The sequence below is a fragment of the Heptranchias perlo genome, unplaced genomic scaffold (genome assembly GCF_035084215.1).
Source record: "Heptranchias perlo isolate sHepPer1 unplaced genomic scaffold, sHepPer1.hap1 HAP1_SCAFFOLD_59, whole genome shotgun sequence".
In the NCBI taxonomy this organism is placed as follows: Eukaryota; Metazoa; Chordata; class Chondrichthyes; order Hexanchiformes; family Hexanchidae; genus Heptranchias; species Heptranchias perlo.
This window is the reverse complement of record NW_027139612.1, coordinates 5,829,991-5,854,735: the sequence shown is the minus strand read 5'-3', so window position 1 is coordinate 5,854,735 and position 24,745 is coordinate 5,829,991. Positions and strand designations below refer to the sequence as shown.

Sequence of the window (24,745 nt, the reverse complement as noted above, 5' to 3'; positions counted from 1 at the left end):
CACGTGTGCCCGCAGATGTGCAGATGCAAAAACCTGTGCGTTCAGATATGGGGATGCAAACACGTGTGCCCGCAGATGTGCGGACGCAAACACGTGTGCCCGCAGATGTGCGGACGCAAACACGTGTGCCAGCAGATGTGCGGATACATACACGTGGGCCCGCAGATGTGCGGACGCAAGAACGTGTGGGTGCAGATCTGCGGACGCAAACACGTGTGACTGCAGATGTGCGAACGCGAACACGTGTGCCTGCAGATGTGCGGACGCAAACATGTGTGCCCGCAGATGTGAGGACGCAAACACGTGTGCGTGCAGATCTGCGGACGCAAACACGTGTGCCTGCGGACGTGTGGACGCAAACACGTGTGCCCGCGGATGTGCGGACGCAAACACGTGTGCCCTCAGATATGCGGACGCAATCACGTGTGCCCGCAGTTGTGCCGACGCAAACACGTGTGCCCGCAGATGTGCGGACTCAAACACGTGTGAATGCAGATGTGAGGTGCACCACGTGTGAATGCAGATGTGCGGTGCACCACGTGTGCCCGCAGATGTGCGTACGCAAACACGTGTGCCCGCAGATGTGCGAACGGAAACACGTGTACAATCAGATGTGCGGACGCAAACACAATTGCCCACAGATGTGCGGACGCAAACACGTGTGCCCGCAGATGTGCAGCTGCAAAAACCTGTGCGTTCAGATATGCGGATGCAAACACGTGTGCCCGCAGATGTGCGGACGCAAACACGTGTGCCCTCAGATATGCGGACGCAATCACGTGTGCCCGCAGTTGTGCCGACGCAAACACGTGTGCCCGCAGATGTGCGGACTCAAACACGTGTGAATGCAGATGTGCGGACGCACCACGTGTGCCCGCAGATGTGCGGACGCAAACACGTGTGCCCGCAGATGTGAGGACGAAAACACTTGTGCGTTCAGATCTGCGGACGGAAACACGTATGCCTACAGACGTGCGGACGCAAACACGTGTGCCCGCAGATGTGCGGACGCAAACATGTGTGCCTGCAGATGTGCGGACGCAAGCACTAGTGCCCGCAGATGTGCGGACGCAAACACGTGTGCCAGCAGATGTGCGGACGCAATCACGTGGGCCCGCAGATGTGCGGACGCAAACACGTGTGCCCGCAGATGTGCGGACGCAATCACGTCTGCCCGCAGATGTGCTGACGGAAACACGTGTGCCCGCAGATGTGCGGACGCAAACACGTGTGCCCGCAGAAGTGAGGACGCAAACACGTGTGCGTGCAGATCTGCCGACGCAAAAATGTGTGCCTGCAGACGTGCGGACGTAAAACCGTGTGCCCGCAGATGTGCGGACGCAAAAACTTGTGCCCGCAGATGTGCGGACGCAAACACGGGTGCCCGCAGATGTGCCGACGCAAACACGGGTGCCCGCAGATGTGCGGACGCAAACACGTGTGCCCGCAGATGTGCGTACGCAAACACGTGTGCCCGCAGATGTGCGAACGGAAACACGTGTACAATCAGATGTGCGGACGCAAACACAATTGCCCACAGATGTGCGGACGCAAACACGTGTGCCCGCAGATGTGCAGATGCAAAAACCTGTGCGTTCAGATATGGGGATGCAAACACGTGTGCCCGCAGATGTGCGGACGCAAACACGTGTGCCCGCAGATGTGCGGACGCAAACACGTGTGCCAGCAGATGTGCGGATACATACACGTGGGCCCGCAGATGTGCGGACGCAAGAACGTGTGGGTGCAGATCTGCGGACGCAAACACGTGTGACTGCAGATGTGCGAACGCGAACACGTGTGCCTGCAGATGTGCGGACGCAAACATGTGTGCCCGCAGATGTGAGGACGCAAACACGTGTGCGTGCAGATCTGCGGACGCAAACACGTGTGCCTGCGGACGTGTGGACGCAAACACGTGTGCCCGCGGATGTGCGGACGCAAACACGTGTGCCCTCAGATATGCGGACGCAATCACGTGTGCCCGCAGTTGTGCCGACGCAAACACGTGTGCCCGCAGATGTGCGGACTCAAACACGTGTGAATGCAGATGTGAGGTGCACCACGTGTGAATGCAGATGTGCGGTGCACCACGTGTGCCCGCAGATGTCCGGACGCAAACACGTGCGCCCGCAGATGTGAGGACGCAAACACGTGTGCCAGCAGATGTGCGGACGCAAACACGCGTGCCCGCAGATGTGCGGACGCAAACACGTGTGCTAGCAGATGTGAAGACGCAAACACGTGTGCCCGCAGATGTGCGGACGCAAACACGTGTGCCCGCAGATGTGCGGACGCAAACACGTAAAGCCCGCAGATGTGCGGACGCAATCACGTGTACTGGCAGATGTGCGGATGCAAACACGTGTGCCCGCAGATGTGCGGACGCAAACACGTGTGCGTGCAGGTCTGCGGACGCAAAAACGTGTGCCTGCAGATATACGGATGCAAGCATGTGTGCGTGCAGATCTGCGGACGCAAGCAAATGTGAGTGCAGATGTGCGGACGCAAACACGTGTGCCCGCAGATGTGCGGACGCAATCACGTCTGCCCGCAGATGTGCTGACGAAAACACGTGTGCCCGCAGATGTGCGGACGCAAACACGTGTGCCCGCAGAAGTGAGGACGCAAACACGGGTGCCCGCAGATGTGCCGACGCAAAAACGTGTGCCTGCAGACGTGTGGACGCAAAAAAGTGTGCCCGCAGATGTACGGACGCAAACACGTGTGCCCGCAGATGTGCGGACGCAAACACGGGTGCCCGCAGATGTGCCGACGCAAACACGGGTGCCCGCAGATGTGCGGACGCAAACACGTTTACCCGCAGATGTGCGTACGCAAACACGTGTGCCCGCAGATGTGCGGACGCAAACACGTGTGCAATCAGATGTGCGGGCGCAAACACATGTGCCCGCAGATGTGCCGACGCAAACACGGGTGCCCGCAGATGTGCGGACGCAAACACGTTTACCCGCAGATGTGCGGACGCAAGCACGTGTGCCCGCAGATGTGCGGACGCAAACACATGTGCCCGCAGATGTGCGGACGCAAACACGTGTGCCCGCAGATGTGCAGACGCAAACACGTGTACCCGCAGATGTGCGGACGCAAACACGTGTGCCAGCAGATGTGCGGATGAATACACGTGGGCCCGCAGAAGTGCGGACGCAAGCAAGTGTGCGTGCAGATCTGCGGACGCAAACACGTTTGACTGCAGATGTGCGACCGCGAACACGTGTGCCTGCAGATGTGCGGACGCAAACACGTGAGCCCGCAGATGTGAGGACGCAAACACGTGTGCGTGCAGATCTGCGGACGCAAACACGTGTGCCTGCGGACGTGCGGACGCAAACACGTGTGCCCGCGGATGTGCGGACGCAAACACGTGTGCCCGCAGATGTGCGGACGCAATCACGTGTGCCCACAGTTGTGCCGACGCAAACACGTGTGCCCGCAGAAGTGAGGACGCAAACACGTGTGCCCGCAGCTGTACGGACGCAAGAATGTGTTTCCGCAGATGTGGGGACGCTAACACTTGTGCCAGCAGATGTGCGGACGCAAACACGTGTGCCCGCAGATGTGCGGACGCAAACACGTGTGCTAGCAGATGTGCGGACGCAAACACGTGTGCCCGCAGATGTGCGGACGCAAACACGTGTGCCCGCAGATGTGCGGACGCAAACACATGTACCAGCAGTTGTGCGGACACAAACACGTGTGCCCGCAGATGTGCGGACGCAAAAACGTGTGCGTGCAGATGTGCGGACGAACCACGTGTGCCCGCAGATGTGCGGACGCAAACACGTGTGCAATCAGATGTGCCGACGCAAACACATGTGCCCGCAGATGTGCGGACGCAAACACGTTTACCCGCAGATGTGCGGACGCAAACACGTGTGCCCGCAGATGTGCGGACGCAAACACGTGTGCAATCAGATGTGCGGACGCAAACACATGTGCCCGCAGATGTGCCGACGCAAACACGGGTGCCTGCAGATGTGCGGACGCAAACACGTTTACCCGCAGATGTGCGGACGCAAACACGTGTGCCCGCAGATGTGCGGACGCAAACACATGTGCCCGCAGATGTGCGGACGCAAACAGGTGTGCCCGCAGATGTGCGGACGCAAACACCTGTGCGTTCAGATATGCGGATGCAAACACGTGTGCCCGCAGATGTGCAGACGCAAACACGTGTGCCCGCAGATGTGCGGACGCAAACACGTGTGTCAGCAGATGTGCGGATGCATACACGTGGGCCCGCAGAAGTGCGGACGCAAGCACGTGTGCGTGCAGATCTGCGGACGCAAACACGTTTGACTGCAGATGTGCGACCGCGAACACGTGTGCCTGCAGATGTGCGGACGCAAACACGTGAGCCCGCAGATGTGAGGACGCAAACACGTGTGCGTGCAGATGTGCGGACGCAAACACGTGTGCCTGCGGACGTGCGGACGCAAACACGTGTGCCCGCGGATGTGCGGACGCAAACACGTGTGCCCGCAGATGTGCGGACGCAATCACGTGTGCCCACAGTTGTGCCGACGCAAACACGTGTGCCCGCAGAAGTGAGGACGCAAACACGTGTGCCCGCAGCTGTGCGGACGCAAGAATGTGTGCCCGCAGATGTGGGGACGCTAACACGTGTGCCAGCAGATGTGCGGACGCAAACACGTGTGCCCGCAGATGTGCGGACGCAAACACGTGTGCTAGCAGATGTGCGGACGCAAACACGTGTGCCCGCAGATGTGCGGACGCAAACACGTGTGCCCGCAAATGTGCGGACGCAAACACATGTACCAGCAGTTGTGCGGACGCAAACACATGTACCAGCAGTTGTGCGGACACAAACACGTGTGCCCGCAGATGTGCGGACGCAAATACGTGTGCGTGCAGATGTGCGGACGAAAACACGTGTGCCCGCAAATGTGCGGACGCAAACACGTGTGCAATCAGATGTGCCGACGCAAACACATGTGCCCGCAGATGTGCGGACGCAAACACGTGTACCCGCAGACGTGCAGACGCAAACACGTGTGCGTTCAGATGTGCGGACGCAAACACGTGTGCCCGCAGATGTGCGGACGCAAACTCATGTGCCCGCAGATGTGCGGACGCAAACACGTGTGCCAGCAGATGTGCGGATGCATACACGTGGGCCCGCAGATGTGCGGATGCAAGCACGTGTGCGTGCAGATCTGCGGACGCAAACACGTGTGACTGCAGATGTGCGAACGCGAACACGTGTGCGTGCAGGTCTGCGGACGCAAAAACGTGTGCCTGCAGATATACGGATGCAAGCATGTGTGCGTGCAGATCTGCGGACGCAAACAAATGTGAGTGCAGATGTGCGGACGCAAACACGTGTGCCCGCAGATGTGCGGACGCAATCACGTCTGCCCGCAGATGTGCTGACGAAAACACGTGTGCCCGCAGATGTGCGGACGCAAAAACGTGTGCCTGCAGACGTGTGGACGCAAAAAAGTGTGCCCGCAGATGTGCGGACGCAAACACGTGTGCCCGCAGATGTGCGGACGCAAACACGGGTGCCCGCAGATGTGCCGACGCAAACACGGGTGCCCGCAGATGTGCGGAGGCAAACACGTTTACCCGCAGATGTGTGTACGCAAATACGTGTGCCCGCAGATGTGCGGACGCAAACACGTGTGCAATCAGATGTGCGGGCGCAAACACATGTGCCCGCAGATGTGCCGACGCAAACACGGGTGCCCGCAGATGTGCGGACGCAAACACGTTTACCCGCAGATGTGCGGACGCAAGCACGTGTGCCCGCAGATGTGCGGACGCAAACACATGTGCCCGCAGATGTGCGGACGCAAACACGTGTGCCCGCAGATGTGCAGACGCAAACACGTGTGCCCGCAGATGTGCGGACGCAAACACGTGTGCCAGCAGATGTGCGGATGAATACACGTGGGCACGCAGAAGTGCGGACGCAAGCACGTGTGCGTGCAGATCTGCGGACGCAAACACGTTTGACTGCAGATGTGCGACCGCGAACACGTGTGCCTGCAGATGTGCGGACGCAAACACGTGAGCCCGCAGATGTGAGGACGCAAACACGTGTGCGTGCAGATCTGCGGACGCAAACACGTGTGCCTGCGGACGTGCGGACGCAAACACGTGTGCCCGCGGATGTGCGGACGCAAACACGTGTGCCCGCAGATGTGCGGACGCAATCACGTGTGCCCACAGTTGTGCCGACGCAAACACGTGTGCCCGCAGAAGTGAGGACGCAAACACGTGTGCCCGCAGCTGTACGGACGCAAGAATGTGTGCCCGCAGATGTGGGGACGCTAACACTTGTGCCAGCAGATGTGCGGACGCAAACACGTGTGCCCGCAGATGTGCGGACGCAAACACGTGTGCTAGCAGATGTGCGGACGCAAACACGTGTGCCCGCAGATGTGCGGACGCAAACACGTGTGCCCGCAGATGTGCGGACGCAAACACGTGTGCCAGCAGATGTGCGGATGAATACACGTGGGCCCGCAGAAGTGCAGACGCAAGCACGTGTGCGTGCAGATCTGCGGACGCAAACACGTTTGACTGCAGATGTGCGACCGCGAACACGTGTGCCTGCAGATGTGCGGACGCAAACACGTGAGCCCGCAGATGTGAGGACGCAAACACGTGTGCGTGCAGATCTGCGGACGCAAACACGTGTGCCTGCGGACGTGCGGACGCAAACACGTGTGCCCGCAGAAGTGAGGACGCAAACACGTGTGCCCGCAGCTGTACGGACGCAAGAATGTGTTTCCGCAGATGTGGGGACGCTAACACTTGTGCCAGCAGATGTGAGGACGCAAACACGTGTGCCCGCAGCTGTACGGACGCAAGAATGTGTTTCCGCAGATGTGGGGACGCTAACACTTGTGCCAGCAGATGTGCGGACGCAAACACGTGTGCCCGCAGATGTGCGGACGCAAACACGTGTGCTAGCAGATGTGCGGACGCAAACACGTGTGCCCGCAGATGTGCGGACGCAAACACGTGTGCCCGCAGATGTGCGGACGCAAACACATGAACCAGCAGTTGTGCGGACACAAACACGTGTGCCCGCAGATGTGCGGACGCAAACACGTGTGCGTGCAGATGTGCGGACGAACCACGTGTGCCCGCAGATGTGCGGACGCAAACACGTGTGCAATCAGATGTGCCGACGCAAACACATGTGCCCGCAGATGTGCGGACGCAAACACGTTTACCCGCAGATGTGCGGACGCAAACACGTGTGCCCGCAGATGTGCGGACGCAAACACGTGTGCAATCAGATGTGCGGACGCAAACACATGTGCCCGCAGATGTGCCGACGCAAACACGGGTGCCTGCAGATGTGCGGACGCAAACACGTTTACCCGCAGATGTGCGGACGCAAACACGTGTGCCCGCAGATGTGCGGACGCAAACACATGTGCCCGCAGATGTGCGGACGCAAACAGGTGTGCCCGCAGATGTGCGGATGCAAACACCTGTGCGTTCAGATATGCGGATGCAAACACGTGTGCCCGCAGATGTGCAGACGCAAACACGTGTGCCCGCAGATGTGCGGACGCAAATACGTGTGCCAGCAGATGTGCGGATGCATACACGTGGGCCCGCAGAAGTGCGGACGCAAGCACGTGTGCGTGCAGATCTGCGGACGCAAACACGTTTGACTGCAGATGTGCGACCGCGAACACGTGTGCCTGCAGATGTGCGGACGCAAACACGTGAGCCCGCAGATGTGAGGACGCAAACACGTGTGCGTGCAGATCTGCGGACGCAAACACGTGTGCCTGCGGACGTGAGGACGCAAACACGTGTGCCCGCGGATGTGCGGACGCAAACACGTGTGCCCGCAGATGTGCGGACGCAATCACGTGTGCCCACAGTTGTGCCGACGCAAACACGTGTGCCCGCAGAAGTGAGGACGCAAACACGTGTGCCCGCAGCTGTGCGGACGCAAGAATGTGTGCCCGCAGATGTGGGGACGCTAACACGTGTGCCAGCAGATGTGCGGACGCAAACACGTGTGCCCGCAGATGTGCGGACGCAAACACGTGTGCTAGCAGATGTGCGGACGCAAACACGTGTGCCCGCAGATGTGCGGACGCAAACACGTGTGCCCGCAAATGTGCGGACGCAAACACATGTACCAGCAGTTGTGCGGACGCAAACACATGTACCAGCAGTTGTGCGGACACAAACACGTGTGCCCGCAGATGTGCGGACGCAAATACGTGTGCGTGCAGATGTGCGGACGAAAACACGTGTGCCCGCAGATGTGCGGACGCAAACACGTGTGCAATCAGATGTGCCGACGCAAACACATGTGCCCGCAGATGTGCGGACGCAAACACGTGTACCCGCAGACGTGCAGACGCAAACACGTGTGCGTTCAGATGTGCGGACGCAAACACGTGTGCCCGCAGATGTGCGGACGCAAACTCATGTGCCCGCAGATGTGCGGACGCAAACACGTGTGCCAGCAGATGTGCGGATGCATACACGTGGGCCCGCAGATGTGCGGATGCAAGCACGTGTGCGTGCAGATCTGCGGACGCAAACACGTGTGACTGCAGATGTGCGAACGCGAACACGTGTGCGTGCAGGTCTGCGGACGCAAAAACGTGTGCCTGCAGATATACGGATGCAAGCATGTGTGCGTGCAGATCTGCGGACGCAAACAAATGTGAGTGCAGATGTGCGGACGCAAACACGTGTGCCCGCAGATGTGCGGACGCAATCACGTCTGCCCGCAGATGTGCTGACGAAAACACGTGTGCCCGCAGATGTGCGGACGCAAAAACGTGTGCCTGCAGACGTGTGGACGCAAAAAAGTGTGCCCGCAGATGTGCGGACGCAAACACGTGTGCCCGCAGATGTGCGGACGCAAACACGGGTGCCCGCAGATGTGCCGACGCAAACACGGGTGCCCGCAGATGTGCGGAGGCAAACACGTTTACCCGCAGATGTGCGTACGCAAACACGTGTGCCCGCAGATGTGCGGACGCAAACACGTGTGCAATCAGATGTGCGGGCGCAAACACATGTGCCCGCAGATGTGCCGACGCAAACACGGGTGCCCGCAGATGTGCGGACGCAAACACGTTTACCCGCAGATGTGCGGACGCAAGCACGTGTGCCCGCAGATGTGCGGACGCAAACACATGTGCCCGCAGATGTGCGGACGCAAACACGTGTGCCCGCAGATGTGCAGACGCAAACACGTGTGCCCGCAGATGTGCGGACGCAAACACGTGTGCCAGCAGATGTGCGGATGAATACACGTGGGCCCGCAGAAGTGCGGACGCAAGCACGTGTGCGTGCAGATCTGCGGACGCAAACACGTTTGACTGCAGATGTGCGACCGCGAACACGTGTGCCTGCAGATGTGCGGACGCAAACACGTGAGCCCGCAGATGTGAGGACGCAAACACGTGTGCGTGCAGATCTGCGGACGCAAACACGTGTGCCTGCGGACGTGCGGACGCAAACACGTGTGCCCGCGGATGTGCGGACGCAAACACGTGTGCCCGCAGATGTGCGGACGCAATCACGTGTGCCCACAGTTGTGCCGACGCAAACACGTGTGCCCGCAGAAGTGAGGACGCAAACACGTGTGCCCGCAGCTGTACGGACGCAAGAATGTGTGCCCGCAGATGTGGGGACGCTAACACTTGTGCCAGCAGATGTGCGGACGCAAACACGTGTGCCCGCAGATGTGCGGACGCAAACACGTGTGCTAGCAGATGTGCGGACGCAAACACGTGTGCCCGCAGATGTGCGGACGCAAACACGTGTGCCCGCAGATGTGCGGACGCAAACACATGTACCAGCAGTTGTGCGGACACAAACACGTGTGCCCGCAGATGTGCGGACGCAAACACGTGTGCGTGCAGATGTGCGGACGAACCACGTGTGCCCGCAGATGTGCGGACGCAAACACGTGTGCAATCAGATGTGCCGACGCAAACACATGTGCCCGCAGATGTGCGGACGCAAACACGTTTACCCGCAGATGTGCGGACGCAAACACGTGTGCCCGCAGATGTGCGGACGCAAACACGTGTGCAATCAGATGTGCGGACGCAAACACATGTGCCCGCAGATGTGCCGACGCAAACACGGGTGCCTGCAGATGTGCGGACGCAAACACGTTTACCCGCAGATGTGCGGACGCAAACACGTGTGCCCGCAGATGTGCGGACGCAAACACATGTGCCCGCAGATGTGCGGACGCAAACAGGTGTGCCCGCAGATGTGCGGACGCAAACACCTGTGCGTTCAGATATGCGGATGCAAACACGTGTGCCCGCAGATGTGCAGACGCAAACACGTGTGCCCGCAGATGTGCGGACGCAAACACGTGTGCCAGCAGATGTGCGGATGCATACACGTGGGCCCGCAGAAGTGCGGACGCAAGCACGTGTGCGTGCAGATCTGCGGACGCAAACACGTTTGACTGCAGATGTGCGACCGCGAACACGTGTGCCTGCAGATGTGCGGACGCAAACACGTGAGCCCGCAGATGTGAGGACGCAAACACGTGTGCGTGCAGATCTGCGGACGCAAACACGTGTGCCTGCGGACGTGCGGACGCAAACACGTGTGCCCGCGGATGTGCGGACGCAAACACGTGTGCCCGCAGATGTGCGGACGCAATCACGTGTGCCCACAGTTGTGCCGACGCAAACACGTGTGCCCGCAGAAGTGAGGTCGCAAACACGTGTGCCCGCAGCTGTGCGGACGCAATAATGTGTGCCCGCAGATGTGGGGACGCTAACACGTGTGCCGGCAGATGTGCGGACGCAAACACGTGTGCCCGCAGATGTGCGGACGCAAACACGTGTGCTAGCAGATGTGCGGACGCAAACACGTGTGCCCGCAGATGTGCGGACGCAAACACGTGTGCCCGCAAATGTGCGGACGCAAACACATGTACCAGCAGTTGTGCGGACGCAAACACATGTACCAGCAGTTGTGCGGACACAAACACGTGTGCCCGCAGATGTGCGGACGCAAATACGTGTGCGTGCAGATGTGCGGACGAAAACACGTGTGCCCACAGATGTGCGGACGCAAACACGTGTGCAATCAGATGTGCCGACGCAAACACATGTGCCCGCAGATGTGCGGACGCAAACACGTGTACCCGCAGACGTGCAGACGCAAACACGTGTGCGTTCAGATGTGCGGACGCAAACACGTGTGCCCGCAGATGTGCGGACGCAAACTCATGTGCCCGCAGATGTGCGGACGAAAACACGTGTGCCAGCAGATGTGCGGATGCATACACGTGGGCCCGCAGATGTGCGGATGCAAGCACGTGTGCGTGCAGATCTGCGGACGCAAACACGTGTGACTGCAGATGTGCGAACGCGAACACGTGTGCGTGCAGGTCTGCGGACGCAAAAACGTGTGCCTGCAGATATACGGATGCAAGCATATGTGCGTGCAGATCTGCGGACGCAAACAAGTGTGAGTGCAGATGTGCGGACGCAAACACGTGTGTACAGATGTGAGGATGCCAACAAGTGTGCCCGCAGATGTCCGGACGCAAACACGTGTGCCCGCAGATGTGCGGACGCAATCACGTCTGCCCGCAGGTGTGCTGACGGAAACACGTGTGCCCGCAGATGTGCGGACGCAAAGACGTGTGCCCGCAGAAGTGAGGACGCAAACACGTGTGCGTGCAGATCTGCCGACGCAAAAACGTGTGCCTGCAGACGTGCGGACGCAAAAACGTGTGCCCGCAGATGTGCGGACGCAAACACGTGTGCCCGCAGATGTGCGGACGCCAACACGGGTGCCCGCAGATGTGCCGACGCAAACACGGGTGCCCGCAGATGTGCGGACGCAAACATATTTAACCGCAGATGTGCGGACGCAAACACGTGTGCCCGCAGATTTGCGGACGCAGACACGTGTGCAATCAGATGTGCGGACGCAAACACATGTGCCCGCAGATGTGCCGACGCAAACACGGGTGCCCGCAGATGTGCGGACGCAAACACGTTTACCCGCAGATGTGCGGACGCAAACACGTGTGCCCGCATATGTGCGGACGCAAACACGTGTACCAGCAGTTGTGCGGACACAAACACGTGTGCCCACAGATGTGCGGACGCAAACACGTGTGCGTGCCGATGTGTGGACGAAAACACGTGTGCCCGCAGATGTGCGGACGCAAACACGTGTGCAATCAGATGTGCCGACGCAAACACATGTGCCCGCAGATGTGCGGACGCAAACACGTGTACCCGCAGACGTGCAGACGCAAACACGTGTGTGTTCAGATGTGCGGACGCAAATACGTGTGCCCGCAGATGTTCGGACGCAAACACATGTGCCCGCAGATGTGCGGACGCAAACACGTGTGCCAGCAGATGTGCAGACGCAAACACGTTTGCTCGCAGATGTGAGGATGCAAACACGTTTGCGTGCAGCTCTGCGGTCGCAAAAACTTGTGCCTACAGATGTGCGGATGCAAGAATGTGTGCCCGCAGATGTGCGAACGCAAACACGTGTGCGTGCAGATGTGCGGACGCAAACACGTGTGCCTGCAGATGTGCGGACGCAAACACGTGTGCGTGCAGATGTGCGGACGCAAACACGTGTGCCTGCAGATGTGCGGACGCAGACACGTGTGCTCACAGATGTGCGGACGCAAACACGCGTGCCCGCAGATGTGCGGACGCATACACGTGTGCCAGCAGATGTGCGGACGCAAACACGTGTGCCCGCAGATGTGCGGACGCAAACAAGTGTACCTGCAGATGTGCGGACACAAACACCTGTGCCCGCAGATGTGCGGACGCAAACACATGTGCATGCAGATGTGCGGACGCAAACACGTGTGCCTGCAGATGTGCCGACGCAAACACGTGTGCCCGCAGATGTGCCCAGAATTGTACACAATACTCTAGCTGGGGCCGAACCAGTGATTTGTAAAGGTTTAGCATGGCTTCCTTGTTTTTGTATTCAATGTCCCTATTTGCAAAGCCAATTATCTCAGGCGCTTTCTAAACCGCATTACCAACTTGTCCTGTCACCTTCAAAGATTTGTGAATATGCGCCCCCAGGTCCCTCTGTTCTTCCACCTCCCTCAAAATACCATTTAGATTATCCTGTCTCTCCATGTTGTTCCACCCAAAGTGCATCACTTCACACTTATCCGTGTAAAATTGCATCTGTCTTGTGTCTGCCCATTTCAACAATCTGTCTATGTCCTCCTGAAGTCTGCTTCTGATGTGTAACACGCTCGAGGGGTTGAATGACCTCGTCTTATTTAAAATCATTTCCTCGAGGGGCTGAATTGCCTCCTCCTGTTCCTACGTAACAGGCTCCAGGGGCAGAATGGCCTCCTCCTGTTTCTGTGCAACAGGTTCGAGGGGAGGAATGGCCTCCAACTGTTACGATGTGTCAGGCAGGTGGGGCTGAATGGCCTCCTCCTGTTCCAAAGTAAAACTTTCCTGGGGCTGACTTGCCTCCTCCTGTTCCTGTATAACAGACTCGAGGGGCCGAATGATCTCCTTACTTTCCTATGTATCAGGCTCGAGGGGCTGAATGACCTCCTCCTGTTCCTATGTCACGGGCTTCACGGGCTGAACGGCCTCCTCCTGTTCCTATGTAACAGACTCCAGGGGCTGAATGGCCTCCTACTGTTCCTGTGTAACAGACTCCAGGGGCTGAATGTCCTCTTCCTGCTCCTGTGTAAAAGACTCCAGGGGCTGAATGTCCTCCTCCTGTTCCTATGTAACAGACTCCAGGGGCTGAATGGCCTCCTCCTGTTCCTATGTAACAGACTCCAGGGGCTGAATGGCCTGCTCCTGTTCTTGAGTTAAAGGTTCAATAGATTGAATGTTCCCCTGCTGTTACAGTGTAACAGGCTCGACGCACTGAATGGCCTTTTTCTGTTCCTGTGTTACAGGACCGATGGTCTTGATGGCCTCCTCCTGTTTCTACAAAACATATTACAGTCGCTGAATGGCCTTCTCCTCTTCCTGTATAACAGGCTCGAGGGGCTGAAAGGCCTCTTCCTGTTCTGTGTAAACGGCTCGATGGACTGAATGGCCTCCTCCTGTTCCTGTGTAACAGGCTCGAGGGGTTGAACGGCCTCCTCCTGTTCCTGTGTAACAGGTTTGAGGGGCTGAATGGCTACTCCTGTTCCTGTGTCATGGGCTTGAGGGGCTGAATGGTCTCCTGCTGTTACTGCGTAACAGGTTCCAGAGGCTGAACAGCCTCCTCGTGTTCCTATGTAAACAACCTCCTTGTTTTTATACTCTATGCCTCTATAATTTTAAACCGGTTTCTCAACCAGTCCTGCAACCTTCAAAGATTTGTGTACATACAACCCCAGGTCTCTCTGTTCCTGCACCCCCTTTAGAATTGTGCCATTTAGTTTACATTGCCTCTCCTCATTCTTCCTGCCAAGATGTTTCACTTCTCTGCGTTAAATTTCATGTTCCATGTGTCCGCCCATTTCATCAGCCTGTCTATGTCCTCTTGAAGTCTATTACTATCCTCCTCACTCTTTACTATACTTGCAAGCTTTGTGTGATCTGCAAATTTTGAAATTATTCCCCATTATAATTTCTCCCGTGTCAGCCTCTAAGGGACCAACGTTTACCTTCGCTAATCTCTTCCTTTTTCCATACTTGTAGGAGCTCTTACAATCTGTTTTTATATTTCTTGCACGTTTACTTGCATATACAATGTTCTCCCTTTTATCAATTTCTTGGTCATACTTTGCTGATTTCTAAAACTCTCCCAATCCTCAGGCTAACTACTCTTTTTGGCAACATTGCATGTCTCTTCTTTAAACTGAACTTCTCCAGTTAGCCAAGGTTGAATATTTTTTTCCATCTAGTTGTTATTCCTCAAGGGAATGTATATTCATTGGGAATTATGAATTATTTCTTGAAATGTTGGCCATTGATTATCTACTGTCATATCTTTTAATCTAATTTCCCAATCTACCTTAGCCAACTTGCCCCTCGTTACAACGTAATTGGGTTTGATTAAATTTGAGACCCTCGTTTCGGATATAACTACATCACTCTCAAACTCAATATGAAATCCTATCATATTATGATCACTGTGTCCCAGAGGATCCTTAACTCTAAGATTACTAATTAACACTGACATTACACAATATTAGATCTAAAATAACCTGTTCCCTAGTCGGTTCCTCCAAATATTGTTCTAAAGAACTATCTCGAATGTATTCCATGAAATCGTCCTCCAAACTACTTTTGAAAATTTGATTTGCCCATTCGATATGAAGATTTAATTCCCTCACGATTACTGCATTGCCTTTGTTACATGCCCCTCGAATTTCCTGATTTATACTCTGTCAAATCCTACAACGACTGTGAGGAGCATTATAAACTAATCCCACAGCACGGGTATGATGCAGAGTAAATCTCTCTCCACACCATCCCATCAAGGCAGGTACAGTACGTGTGAGATACAGAATAAAGCTCCCTCTGCACTGTCCCATCAAACACTCCCAGGGCAGGTACAGTGCGTGTGAGATACAGAATAAAGTTCCCTCTGTACTGTCCCATCAAACACTCCCAGCGCAGGTACAGTGCGTGTGAGATTCAGAATAAAGTTTCCTCTGGACTGTCCCATCAAACACTCCCAGCGCAGGTGCAACGTGGGTTAGATACAGAGAAAAGCTCCCAATACAACTGTCCCGTCAAACACTCCAAGGGCGGATACAGCACGGGTTAGATACAGACCAAAGCTCCCTCCACATTGTCCCATCAAACACACCCAGGGCAGATACAGCATGGGTTAGATGCAGAGTAAAGCTCCCTTTACATTGTCCCATCAAACACTTCCTGGGCAGGTGCATAAGAACATAAGTAATAGGGGCAGGAGTAGGTCATACGGTCCCTCGAGCCTGTTTCCCATTCAATAAGATCAGGGCTGAACTTCTGCCTCCGCTCCACTTTCCCGCCGGATCCCCATATCCCTTGATTCCCTCAGTGGCCAAAAATCTATCTATCTCAGCCTTGAATATGTTCGACGACTGAGCATTTCAATTAACCAGTAAACACTATCATTACACGATATTAGATCTAAAATAACCAGTTCCCTTGTCGGTTCCTCGACAAATTGTTAGAGAAAACTGTCTCGAATGTATTCCATGAACTCGTCCTCCAAACTACTTTTGCCAATTTGGTTTGCCCAGTCTATATGAAGATTAAAGACCCCCCACGATTATTGCATTACCCTTATTGCATGCTGCTCTAATTTCCTGATTTATACTCTGTCCAACACTACAACAACTGTTAGGGGCACTATAAACTATTCCTACAACATGGGTTAGATGCAGAGTAAAGCTCCCTCGACACTGTCCTGTCAAACACTCCCAGGGCAGTTACAGCACAGGTTAGATACAGAGTAAAGCTCCCTCTACACTGTCCTGTTAAACACACCCAGGGCAGTTACAGCACGGGTTCGATACAGACTAAAGCTCCCTCTACACTGTCCTGTTAAACACACACAGGGCAGTTACAGCACGGGTTCGATACAGACTAAAGGTCCCTCTACACTGTCCTGTTAAACACTCCCAGGGCAGTTACCGCACGGGTTCGATACAGACTAAAGCTCGTACATGAAATACAGAAAGTTGGCATACAAGCAAAGCAAGCAATTAGGAAGGCAAATGCAATGTTGGCCTTTACTGCAAGACGGTTGGAGTACAAGACTAAAGAAGTATTTCTGCAATTGTCCAGGGCATTGGTGAGAACTCCCCTGGAGTACTATGCACAGATTAGGTCCCCTTATCTCAGGAAGGATGTAATTGCCTTGGAGGCAGTGCAACGAAGGTTAACTAAATCAATTCCTGGTATGAGAGGGTTGTCCATTCAAAACAGAGATCGATAGATTTCTCGATATTAAAGGCAACAAGGGATTTGGGGATAATGCAGGAAAATGGCGTTGGAGGTAGAAGATCAGTGGAATTCAGTTGAATGGCGGAGCAGGCTCGAGGGGTCGGATGGCCTACACCTGCTCCTATGTCTTATGATCTTATGTCCTATGAGGAGTGATTGATTAGAATGGGCCTATACTCTCTGGAGTTTAGAAGAATGAGAGGTGATCTCATTGAAACATATAAGATTCTGAGGGGGCTTGACAGGGCTGGATAGTCTAGAACAAGGGGGCATAGTCTCAGGATAAGGAGTCGGCAATTTAGGGCTGAGATGAGGTAGAATTTCTTCACTCAGAGGGTCGAGAATATTTGGAATTCTCTACGCAATTGGGCTGTGAATGCTGAGTCATTGACTATATTCAAGGCTGAGATCGAACGATTTTTGCACTCGAGGGGAATCAAGGGATATGGGGATTGGGCGGGAAAGTGGAGTTGAGATTGAAGATCAGCCATGAACATATTGAATGTCGGAGCAGGCTTGAGGGCCTACTGCTGCTGCAATTTCTTATGTACTTATGAGCAGAAGCCGGCCATTAATCCCCTCGAGGCATTGGCATCGGAACAGGAGGAGGTCATTCAACCCTCGAACTAGTTACACAGGAAAAGAAGGCCATTCAGCCCTTAGAGCCTATTACACAGGTACAGGAGGATGCCATTAGCCCATCGAGGCTGTTACGCAGGAACAGAAAGCCAATAAGCCACTCAAGCCTGTTTCATTTTAACAGGAGGAGGCCATTCAGCCCCTCGTGGCTGTTACACAGGAACAGGAGGAGGCCATTCAGCCCCTCGTGGCTGTCACACAGGAACAGGAGGAGGCCATTCAGCCTCTCGAGCCTGTTACACAGGAAAAGGAGGAGGCCATTCAGCCCCTCGTGGCTGTTAGACAGGAACAGGAGGAGGCCATTCAGCCTCTCGAGTCTGTTACACAGGAAAAGGATTAGGACATTTAGCCCCAAGGGCCTGTTACACAGGAACAGGAGAAGGTCATTTAGCCCCTCGTGCCTGTTATACAGGAACTGAAGGCCATTCAGCCCCTCGAGCCTTTTACACTGGAAAAGGACGAGGCCATTCAGCCCCTTGAGCCTGTTATGTAGGATCAGGAGGAGGCAATTGAGCCCCTCAAGGCTGTTACACAGGAACAGCAGGAGGCCATTCAGCCCCTCAACGCTAATACTTAGGAACAGTTGGAGACCATTTAGCCCCTAGTGCGTGTTACACTGCAACAAGAGGAGGCCATTCAACCCCTCAAGGCAGTTACACAGGAGCAGGACGACGCCATTCAGCTCCTCGAACCAGTTATGTAGGAACAGGAGGAGGCCATTCAGCCCCTCAAGCCTGTTATATAGGAACAGGAGGAGGCCATTCAACCCATCTAGGCTGGTACATCGGAACAGGAGGAGGCCGTTCAGCCCCACGAGCCTGTTACACAGGAACTGGTGGAGGCCATTCAGACTCTAGGGCCTGTTACATAGGAACAGGAGGAGGCCATTCAGCCCCTCGAGCCTGTCACGTAGGTACAGGAGGAGGCCATTCAGCCCCGAAGGCCTGTTACACAGGAAGAGGAGGAGGCCGATCAGCCCCTCAAATCTGTTACACAGGAACAGGAGGAGGCCATTCAGCCCCTCAAAGCTGTTTCACGGGAACAGGAGGAGGCCATACAGCCCCTCAAGCCTGTAAGATCGGAACAGGAGGAGGCCATACAGCCCGTCAAGCCTGCTATACAGGAACTGAAGGCCATTCAGCCCGTCGAGCCTATTACACTGGAAAATGACGAGGCCCATTCAGCCTCTCGACCCTGTTAAGTACAAACAGGAGGAGGCCATTCAGCCCCTCAAGGCTGTTATGCAGGAAGAGTAGGCCAATCAGCCCTTGAAACCTTTTACATTGGAACAGGAGGAGGCCATTCAGCACCTCAAGCCTGTTACATAGGAACAGGAGGAGGGCATTCAGCCCCTCGAGCCTGTTACACAGGAACAGGAGGGGGTCATTCAGTCCCTCGAGCCAGTCACATAGGAACTTGAGGAGACCATTCAGCCCCTAGGGCCTGTTGCACAGCAGCAGGATGAGGCCAATCAGCCCCTTAAGCCTGTTAGATCGGAACAGGGAGAGGCCATTAAGCCCCTCGAGCCTGTTATACAGGAAATGAAGGCCATTCAGTCCCTCGAGCACGTTATACAGGAAATGACGGCCATTCAGCCCCTCAAGCCTATCATGTAGGATCAGGAGGAGGCCATTGAGCCCCCCAAGGCTTTATCACAGGTACCGGAGGAGACCATTCTGCCTCTCCAGGCTGTTACACAGGAAGATGAGGCCAATCAGTCCCTCAAGCCTATTACATAGGAACAGGCGGAGGCCATTTAAACCCTCAAGGCTGTTACACAGGAGGAGGGGGCCACTCAACCTCTCAAAACTGTTGCATAGGAATAGGAAGATACCATTCAGCCCCTCAAGCCTGTTACATAGGAAGAGGTGGAGGCCATTCAGCCCCTGGGGTCTGTTATGTAGGATCAAGAGGAGGTCATTGAGCCCCTCAATGCTTTTACACAGGAACAGGAGGAGGCCATTCAGCCCCTCGAGCCTGTTGCACAGGGACAGGAGGAGACCATTCAGCCCCTCGAGCCTGTTACACTGGAATAGGAGGAGGCCACTCAACCCCACAAAACTGTTACACAGGAACAGGTGAAGAGCATTCAGCCCATAGGGTCTGTTACACAGGAACAGGAGGAGGCCATTCAGCCCCTCGAGCCTGTTATACATGAACTGAAGGCCATTCAGCCCCTCGAGCCAATTGCACTTCAAAAGGACAAGGCCGTTCAGCCGCACGTGCCTATCATGTAGGATCAGGAGGAGGACATTGAGCCCCTCAAGGCTTTAACACAGTTACTTGGAGGAGGCCATTCTGCCTCTCAAGGATGTTACACAGGAACAGGAGGCCAAACAGTCCCTCAAGCCTGTTACATAGGAAAATGGGGAGGCCATTCGGCCCCTTAAGGCTGTTACAAATGAACAGGAGGAGGCCATTCATCCCCTCAAGGCTGTTTCACAGGAACAGCAGGAGACCCTTCAGCCCCTCGAGCCAGTCACACAGGAATTGGAGGAGGCCATTCAGCCCCTCGACCCTGTCGCATAGGAGCAGGAGGAGGCCATTCAGCCCCTCGAGCATGTCGCGTAGGAACAGGAGGAGGCCATTTAGCCCCTCAAGCCTGTTAGATCGGAATAGGAGGAGGCCATTCAGCCCCTCGCGAATATTAGACTGTGGAACGGCGAGGCCCATTCAACCTCTCGAGCCTGTTATGTTGGATCAGGAGGAGGCCATTTAGCCCCTCGAGCCTGTCGCATAAGAACAGGGAGAGGCCATTCAGCACCTTGGGCCTGTTACACTGGAGCAGGCTGAGCCCAATCAGCCACTCAGCTTGTTCGCTCGCAACAGGAGGCCATTCAGCCCCTCGAGCCTGTTATACCGGAACCGAAGGCCATTCAGCCCCTCGAGCCAAATGCACTGGAAAGTCGAGTCCATTCAGCCCCTCGAGCCGGTTAAGCAGGAACATGAGAAGACCTTTCAGCACCTCAACACTTTTACACAGGAACAGGAGGAGGCCACAATGACACAATGATCTCAGTGAACTCTCAATGCTCCACAGAGAACTCGCAGCGACCCAATGATCCCACAATGTCCCAGTGATCGCACAATAACCCAGTGATCGCACAGTTTCCCAGTGATCCCACAGTATCCCACAATGACCCAGTGATACCATTGAGCCCCAGTGATTCCATGGTGTCCCAGTGATCCCGCTGTGTCCCACAGTGATTCCTCAAAAACACAGTCATCCCACGGTGACCCAATGATCTGACTGTGAACCTACAGTGATCCCAGTGATCCCACAGTGTCCCACAATGATCCCACAATGACCCAGTGACACCACAGTGACCCAATGATCCCACAGTGACCCAGTGACACCACAGTGACCCAATGATCCCACAGTGACCCACTGATCACAGTGACCAAGTGATCCCTCAATACCCCACAGAGATCGCACAGTGACCACATTGTGCTCCCAGTGATCCCACAGTAACCCAGACACAACTCACGTGAGCCCCATTGGGTGCAGCCTGTGGTGAAGGCCTCGGTCAGTCCCCTCTGGAGAGAAAGCTTCTTCTCCAAGGATTCCTCCTCCTCCTCCCAAAATTTCTCTTTCGACATCTTCATGTTACGGCATTTGCACAAAAATAATGCACTAGAGAGAGAGAAATAAGGAATGGATTAAAAACAAAGCAAGAGATGAAAAAAGCACAGCGAGAGCCCAGAGTTCCCTCACACTCACACTCACTCACATTCATTCCGTTCCACAGGCAATCTCTCAGCAAACACCATTGATAAAATCCCCAGTTACAAATCTGAGACTCTAAAGAGAAGAGAGGAATGTTGGGAGAGAGAGAGACACACACACTCGGGACAGACTGAAGAGCGCATGTTGTTTCACTCTTTCTCCAATGCAAGTTTCCAGGTTTTCTCTCCTGCTTTCCCACTCACTCATTCCCCCTAAAAGGTGCCGGTCTGACTCTCTGTCCTGGTCAATGTTTGCTGCAGGGTCCAAACTACCCCGAGTTCGTTTTCTCTTCTGTTCCTGGAACAGGGAACAAAAAGGTGAACGAACTTTCCCTTTGCTCTTTTCTCTTGTTTTAATTAGCAGTGGATAAAAAGCCTGTAGTTTGTGGTCAACTCACAGTTTGTGACTTTTTCCAATTAGCCAAAGTGTTCAAATAAATTCATGTCATTTAAAACAGCTGAAGCAAAGAACTTAATAAAAAAACAAATAGACAGTAAGATCCCTCACTCAGTTACAGGGACAATCTCTCAGCAACATTCATTTAGAGAGAAACAAAGCCCAGTTTCCAAAGGAGGTAAATGTAAAGATTGAGAGACAATCCTTATAGACATAACAACTTGTATTTATATATCACAGCAACTACTACAACAACAACTTGTATATAAATATGTATATATTTACACATTACCACGACTACATGGCCCAGATAAGGGTTGTGGGGAAAGAGCTGAGAGGGAAATGGGATCGCCCTTTCAAAGAGCCAGCGCAGGCACGGTGGGCCGAATGGCCTCCTCCTGTGTTGCACCCTCTATGACACGATGAGCAACAACTTCAAAGTCTGGGACAGGATAAAAATAGCCGCCTCTGCAGCAGCCATCTTACTGAGGGGCAAGTTTGATATCATACTTTGGGCCAAGGTGGACATCATATTGGGGTCAAGGTAACCATGTTAAACAAAATGGCTGCCCTGAAGCTTAAACAAAATGGCTGCCCTGAACCTGAAAGTAAATGGCCTCCAGTCAGGCAGCCATCTTCATGACGGGAGGGGCGGCCATCTTAGTGAGGGACAAGGAGGGCATCGTCAGCAAAATGGCGGCCATGAAGTTCATTCAAAATGGCTGCATTGTACCGGAAGTAAAATGGGCAGCAGTCAGGGTGAGGGGCAAGGTGGAGCTTGTTGTGTTGAGAGAGACGGAGGGGGTTCATTTGCTGTTGCTGTTATATCACTGTTGCACTATAGTTAAAGATACAAACTGTGTGAAACTCGCATTGGCTGGTGTTTAACACAAAGACAGCGGTGCAGTGAGGGAATTAAACACCAAAAAGTGAATTTCAGCAAAAATTGGATTCGCATTTGGTTATTTGGACGTAATGCTTTGGAGAAGGAGAGACCAGACATTTGGAGGGAAGGTCCAATTAGCCATTTTGTGTCGAGCTTCTATTGAATAAATCAGAGTAAAATTGGACTCAATCTGAATGTAGTTGTGATCTGGGATTTGGTTAATTTCTCCATTATTCATATATTTCTTTAATCTGAAACAGTAACAGTATTTGTAACAGTAACAGATCAGGAGAGTGCTGCGGGACCCTGTCCAGTTTAGTAACACAGCAGAAGGGGTAAGAGTACATTGTGATTTATTACAGAATCCAGCAGCTCACTGGGAAAGTTACACATGGTACAGATGGAGGAGCAAAAAGGTGCAAAGTGATTTTACACTTTAATTTGGGGCAATGACTTTTTATCTCCACGAAATTTAATTTTACATTTAACTTGATGAGCTCTTTTTCTTAAAGAAACTTCAGGCACAAACCATGGCTTCAGAAAGAAAACAATCATTTATTATTATTAATACACTGGAAAAATTGGCATTAAAATTTAAACAGCACCTTGGGTTTATATCTGATTTAGAATTGCTTTAGCACCAATAAAACAACACATTCTGAATTCCTAAAATGCATAACCGTTTGGAAATCAAATGTCTATCTTAGAATAAGCCCATAATGAAAGTTATATTCTCATGGTTGGCTCAAGCCAGCCAGGAAGATTCCAGGTATTTTGATGGATACAGGTGTAATGTAGCGAGGCTTTCTCTTGTATCCAGGTCATCCGCTTCACAGGCAATCTGTAAACCTGCATCATGGCATCAAGCTGGGAGGCAGCGAGTCGTCAGGAAAATTCCAGGTGAGGTGGTGCTGCCAGGAAGCGAAAGGTGAGTTTGGAACAGTTATGGTGGATCTGTGTCTCTCTCCACTCAACTTCTGCCCAGCTTTTAAAACAGATTTTTAACACAGAATCACATCTCTGGGACGGTGACTTATCAACAATAGGTTCATAAAAATACAACCCACGATTGATTGACACTTCACTTGTTTTCTCCCAGTGTCCACAACGTAACCGAGTTAAGTCGGCAGATGTTCAAACCAGCTCTCGCCCTCCTGGAATCGTTCTTATTGCTATGGTGATCTATCCTCTGCTGTGTGATCTTTTACAATACGTCATTAACAATCCTTTTTACACACCTTCCACCTTTTAAGAGTCCTTTTCCGAATGACATGCTGAAGCCGATTTATTCTCAGGCTTTCGTTTATCAGATGATTTTATACTACACAGAGCAGCTGGGAAACTCCTCCAGTAAGTAATGGTCAGGGCCAGGTACACAAGGCTGAGTGACTTTATTGTGCAGCCTCCAGGCATCACCTTTACAAATGTCAAAATTAAATCCACAAGAGTGTTACCCCAGAACAAACATGAACTGTCTGGCCTGCTTCATCTGCTGCTGTTCTGCTGGTCAGCACTCTCACACACTCCAGGCTGATTACACAGTTTGTTTGGTTATTTAATGCTTTCTGTGTTCTATTCTCACTCCTGTCTCTACCCTCCTATCTCTTTATGTGTTCGTCCGTCTTTCAATGTGTCTGTTCTCTGTTTATGTCGTTTGTCTCTGTTTATTTTCTGCCTGTTTTTCTATCTTATTATTTCCACTTCCACTTCCATCACTTTGTAACTTTTTGTCAGTCTCTCTCTCTGTCGTTCCATCCATGTCTGCTTGCTCTCTCTCATTATATAGATGATTTCTTTCACTCTTTATGTTTCTCTCCTTTCTTACAAACTGTCTTTACATCTCTCCTTTTCCGAGAAGCTCTGTCTTTCTCCCTCTATGTTTCTCTCTTTCTCTGTCTCTCACTCTCTCTCTTTCACACACACACCCCCTCGCTTTTATGTGAATCTGTCTGAAATTTTTCTGCGCTTTTTTAATCATTATATTTCTTTTGTCCCTTTATTCTCTCCCCGTCTGTCTAAATATCTCTCTTTTTTCCCCTTCTCTCTGTTTCTCTCTCCCGCTGTTTGTGTGTGTCTCTCTCCCTCCCCTGTCTCGCTCTCCCTCTCCCTCTCTTTCTCTCCCCCACCTCTGTCTCTTTCTCCCTCTTTCTCTAAATCTCTGTCATTTTTTTTCTCTCTCTCTCC

General features: G+C 53.6%; 2 protein-coding genes across 2 annotated transcripts; both read left to right on the top strand.

Moving 5' to 3' along the window:
• Positions 1 to 8,585: 8,585 nt before the first annotated feature.
• LOC137316343 (keratin-associated protein 10-8-like) lies at positions 8,586 to 10,468 on the top strand. The gene is made up of 6 exons (XM_067980408.1): positions 8,586 to 8,663; positions 8,796 to 9,097; positions 9,216 to 9,413; positions 9,546 to 9,735; positions 9,786 to 9,893; positions 10,235 to 10,468. The coding sequence occupies exons 1-6, from the start codon at positions 8,586 to 8,588 to the stop codon at positions 10,466 to 10,468; spliced, it is 1,110 nt and encodes a 369-aa protein (XP_067836509.1).
• Positions 10,469 to 10,864: 396 nt separating this feature from the next.
• LOC137316342 (uncharacterized) lies at positions 10,865 to 11,368 on the top strand. Its single transcript, XM_067980407.1, has one exon. It carries the CDS (start codon positions 10,865 to 10,867, stop codon positions 11,366 to 11,368), a length of 504 nt encoding a protein of 167 aa, XP_067836508.1.
• Positions 11,369 to 24,745: the final 13,377 nt, after the last annotated feature.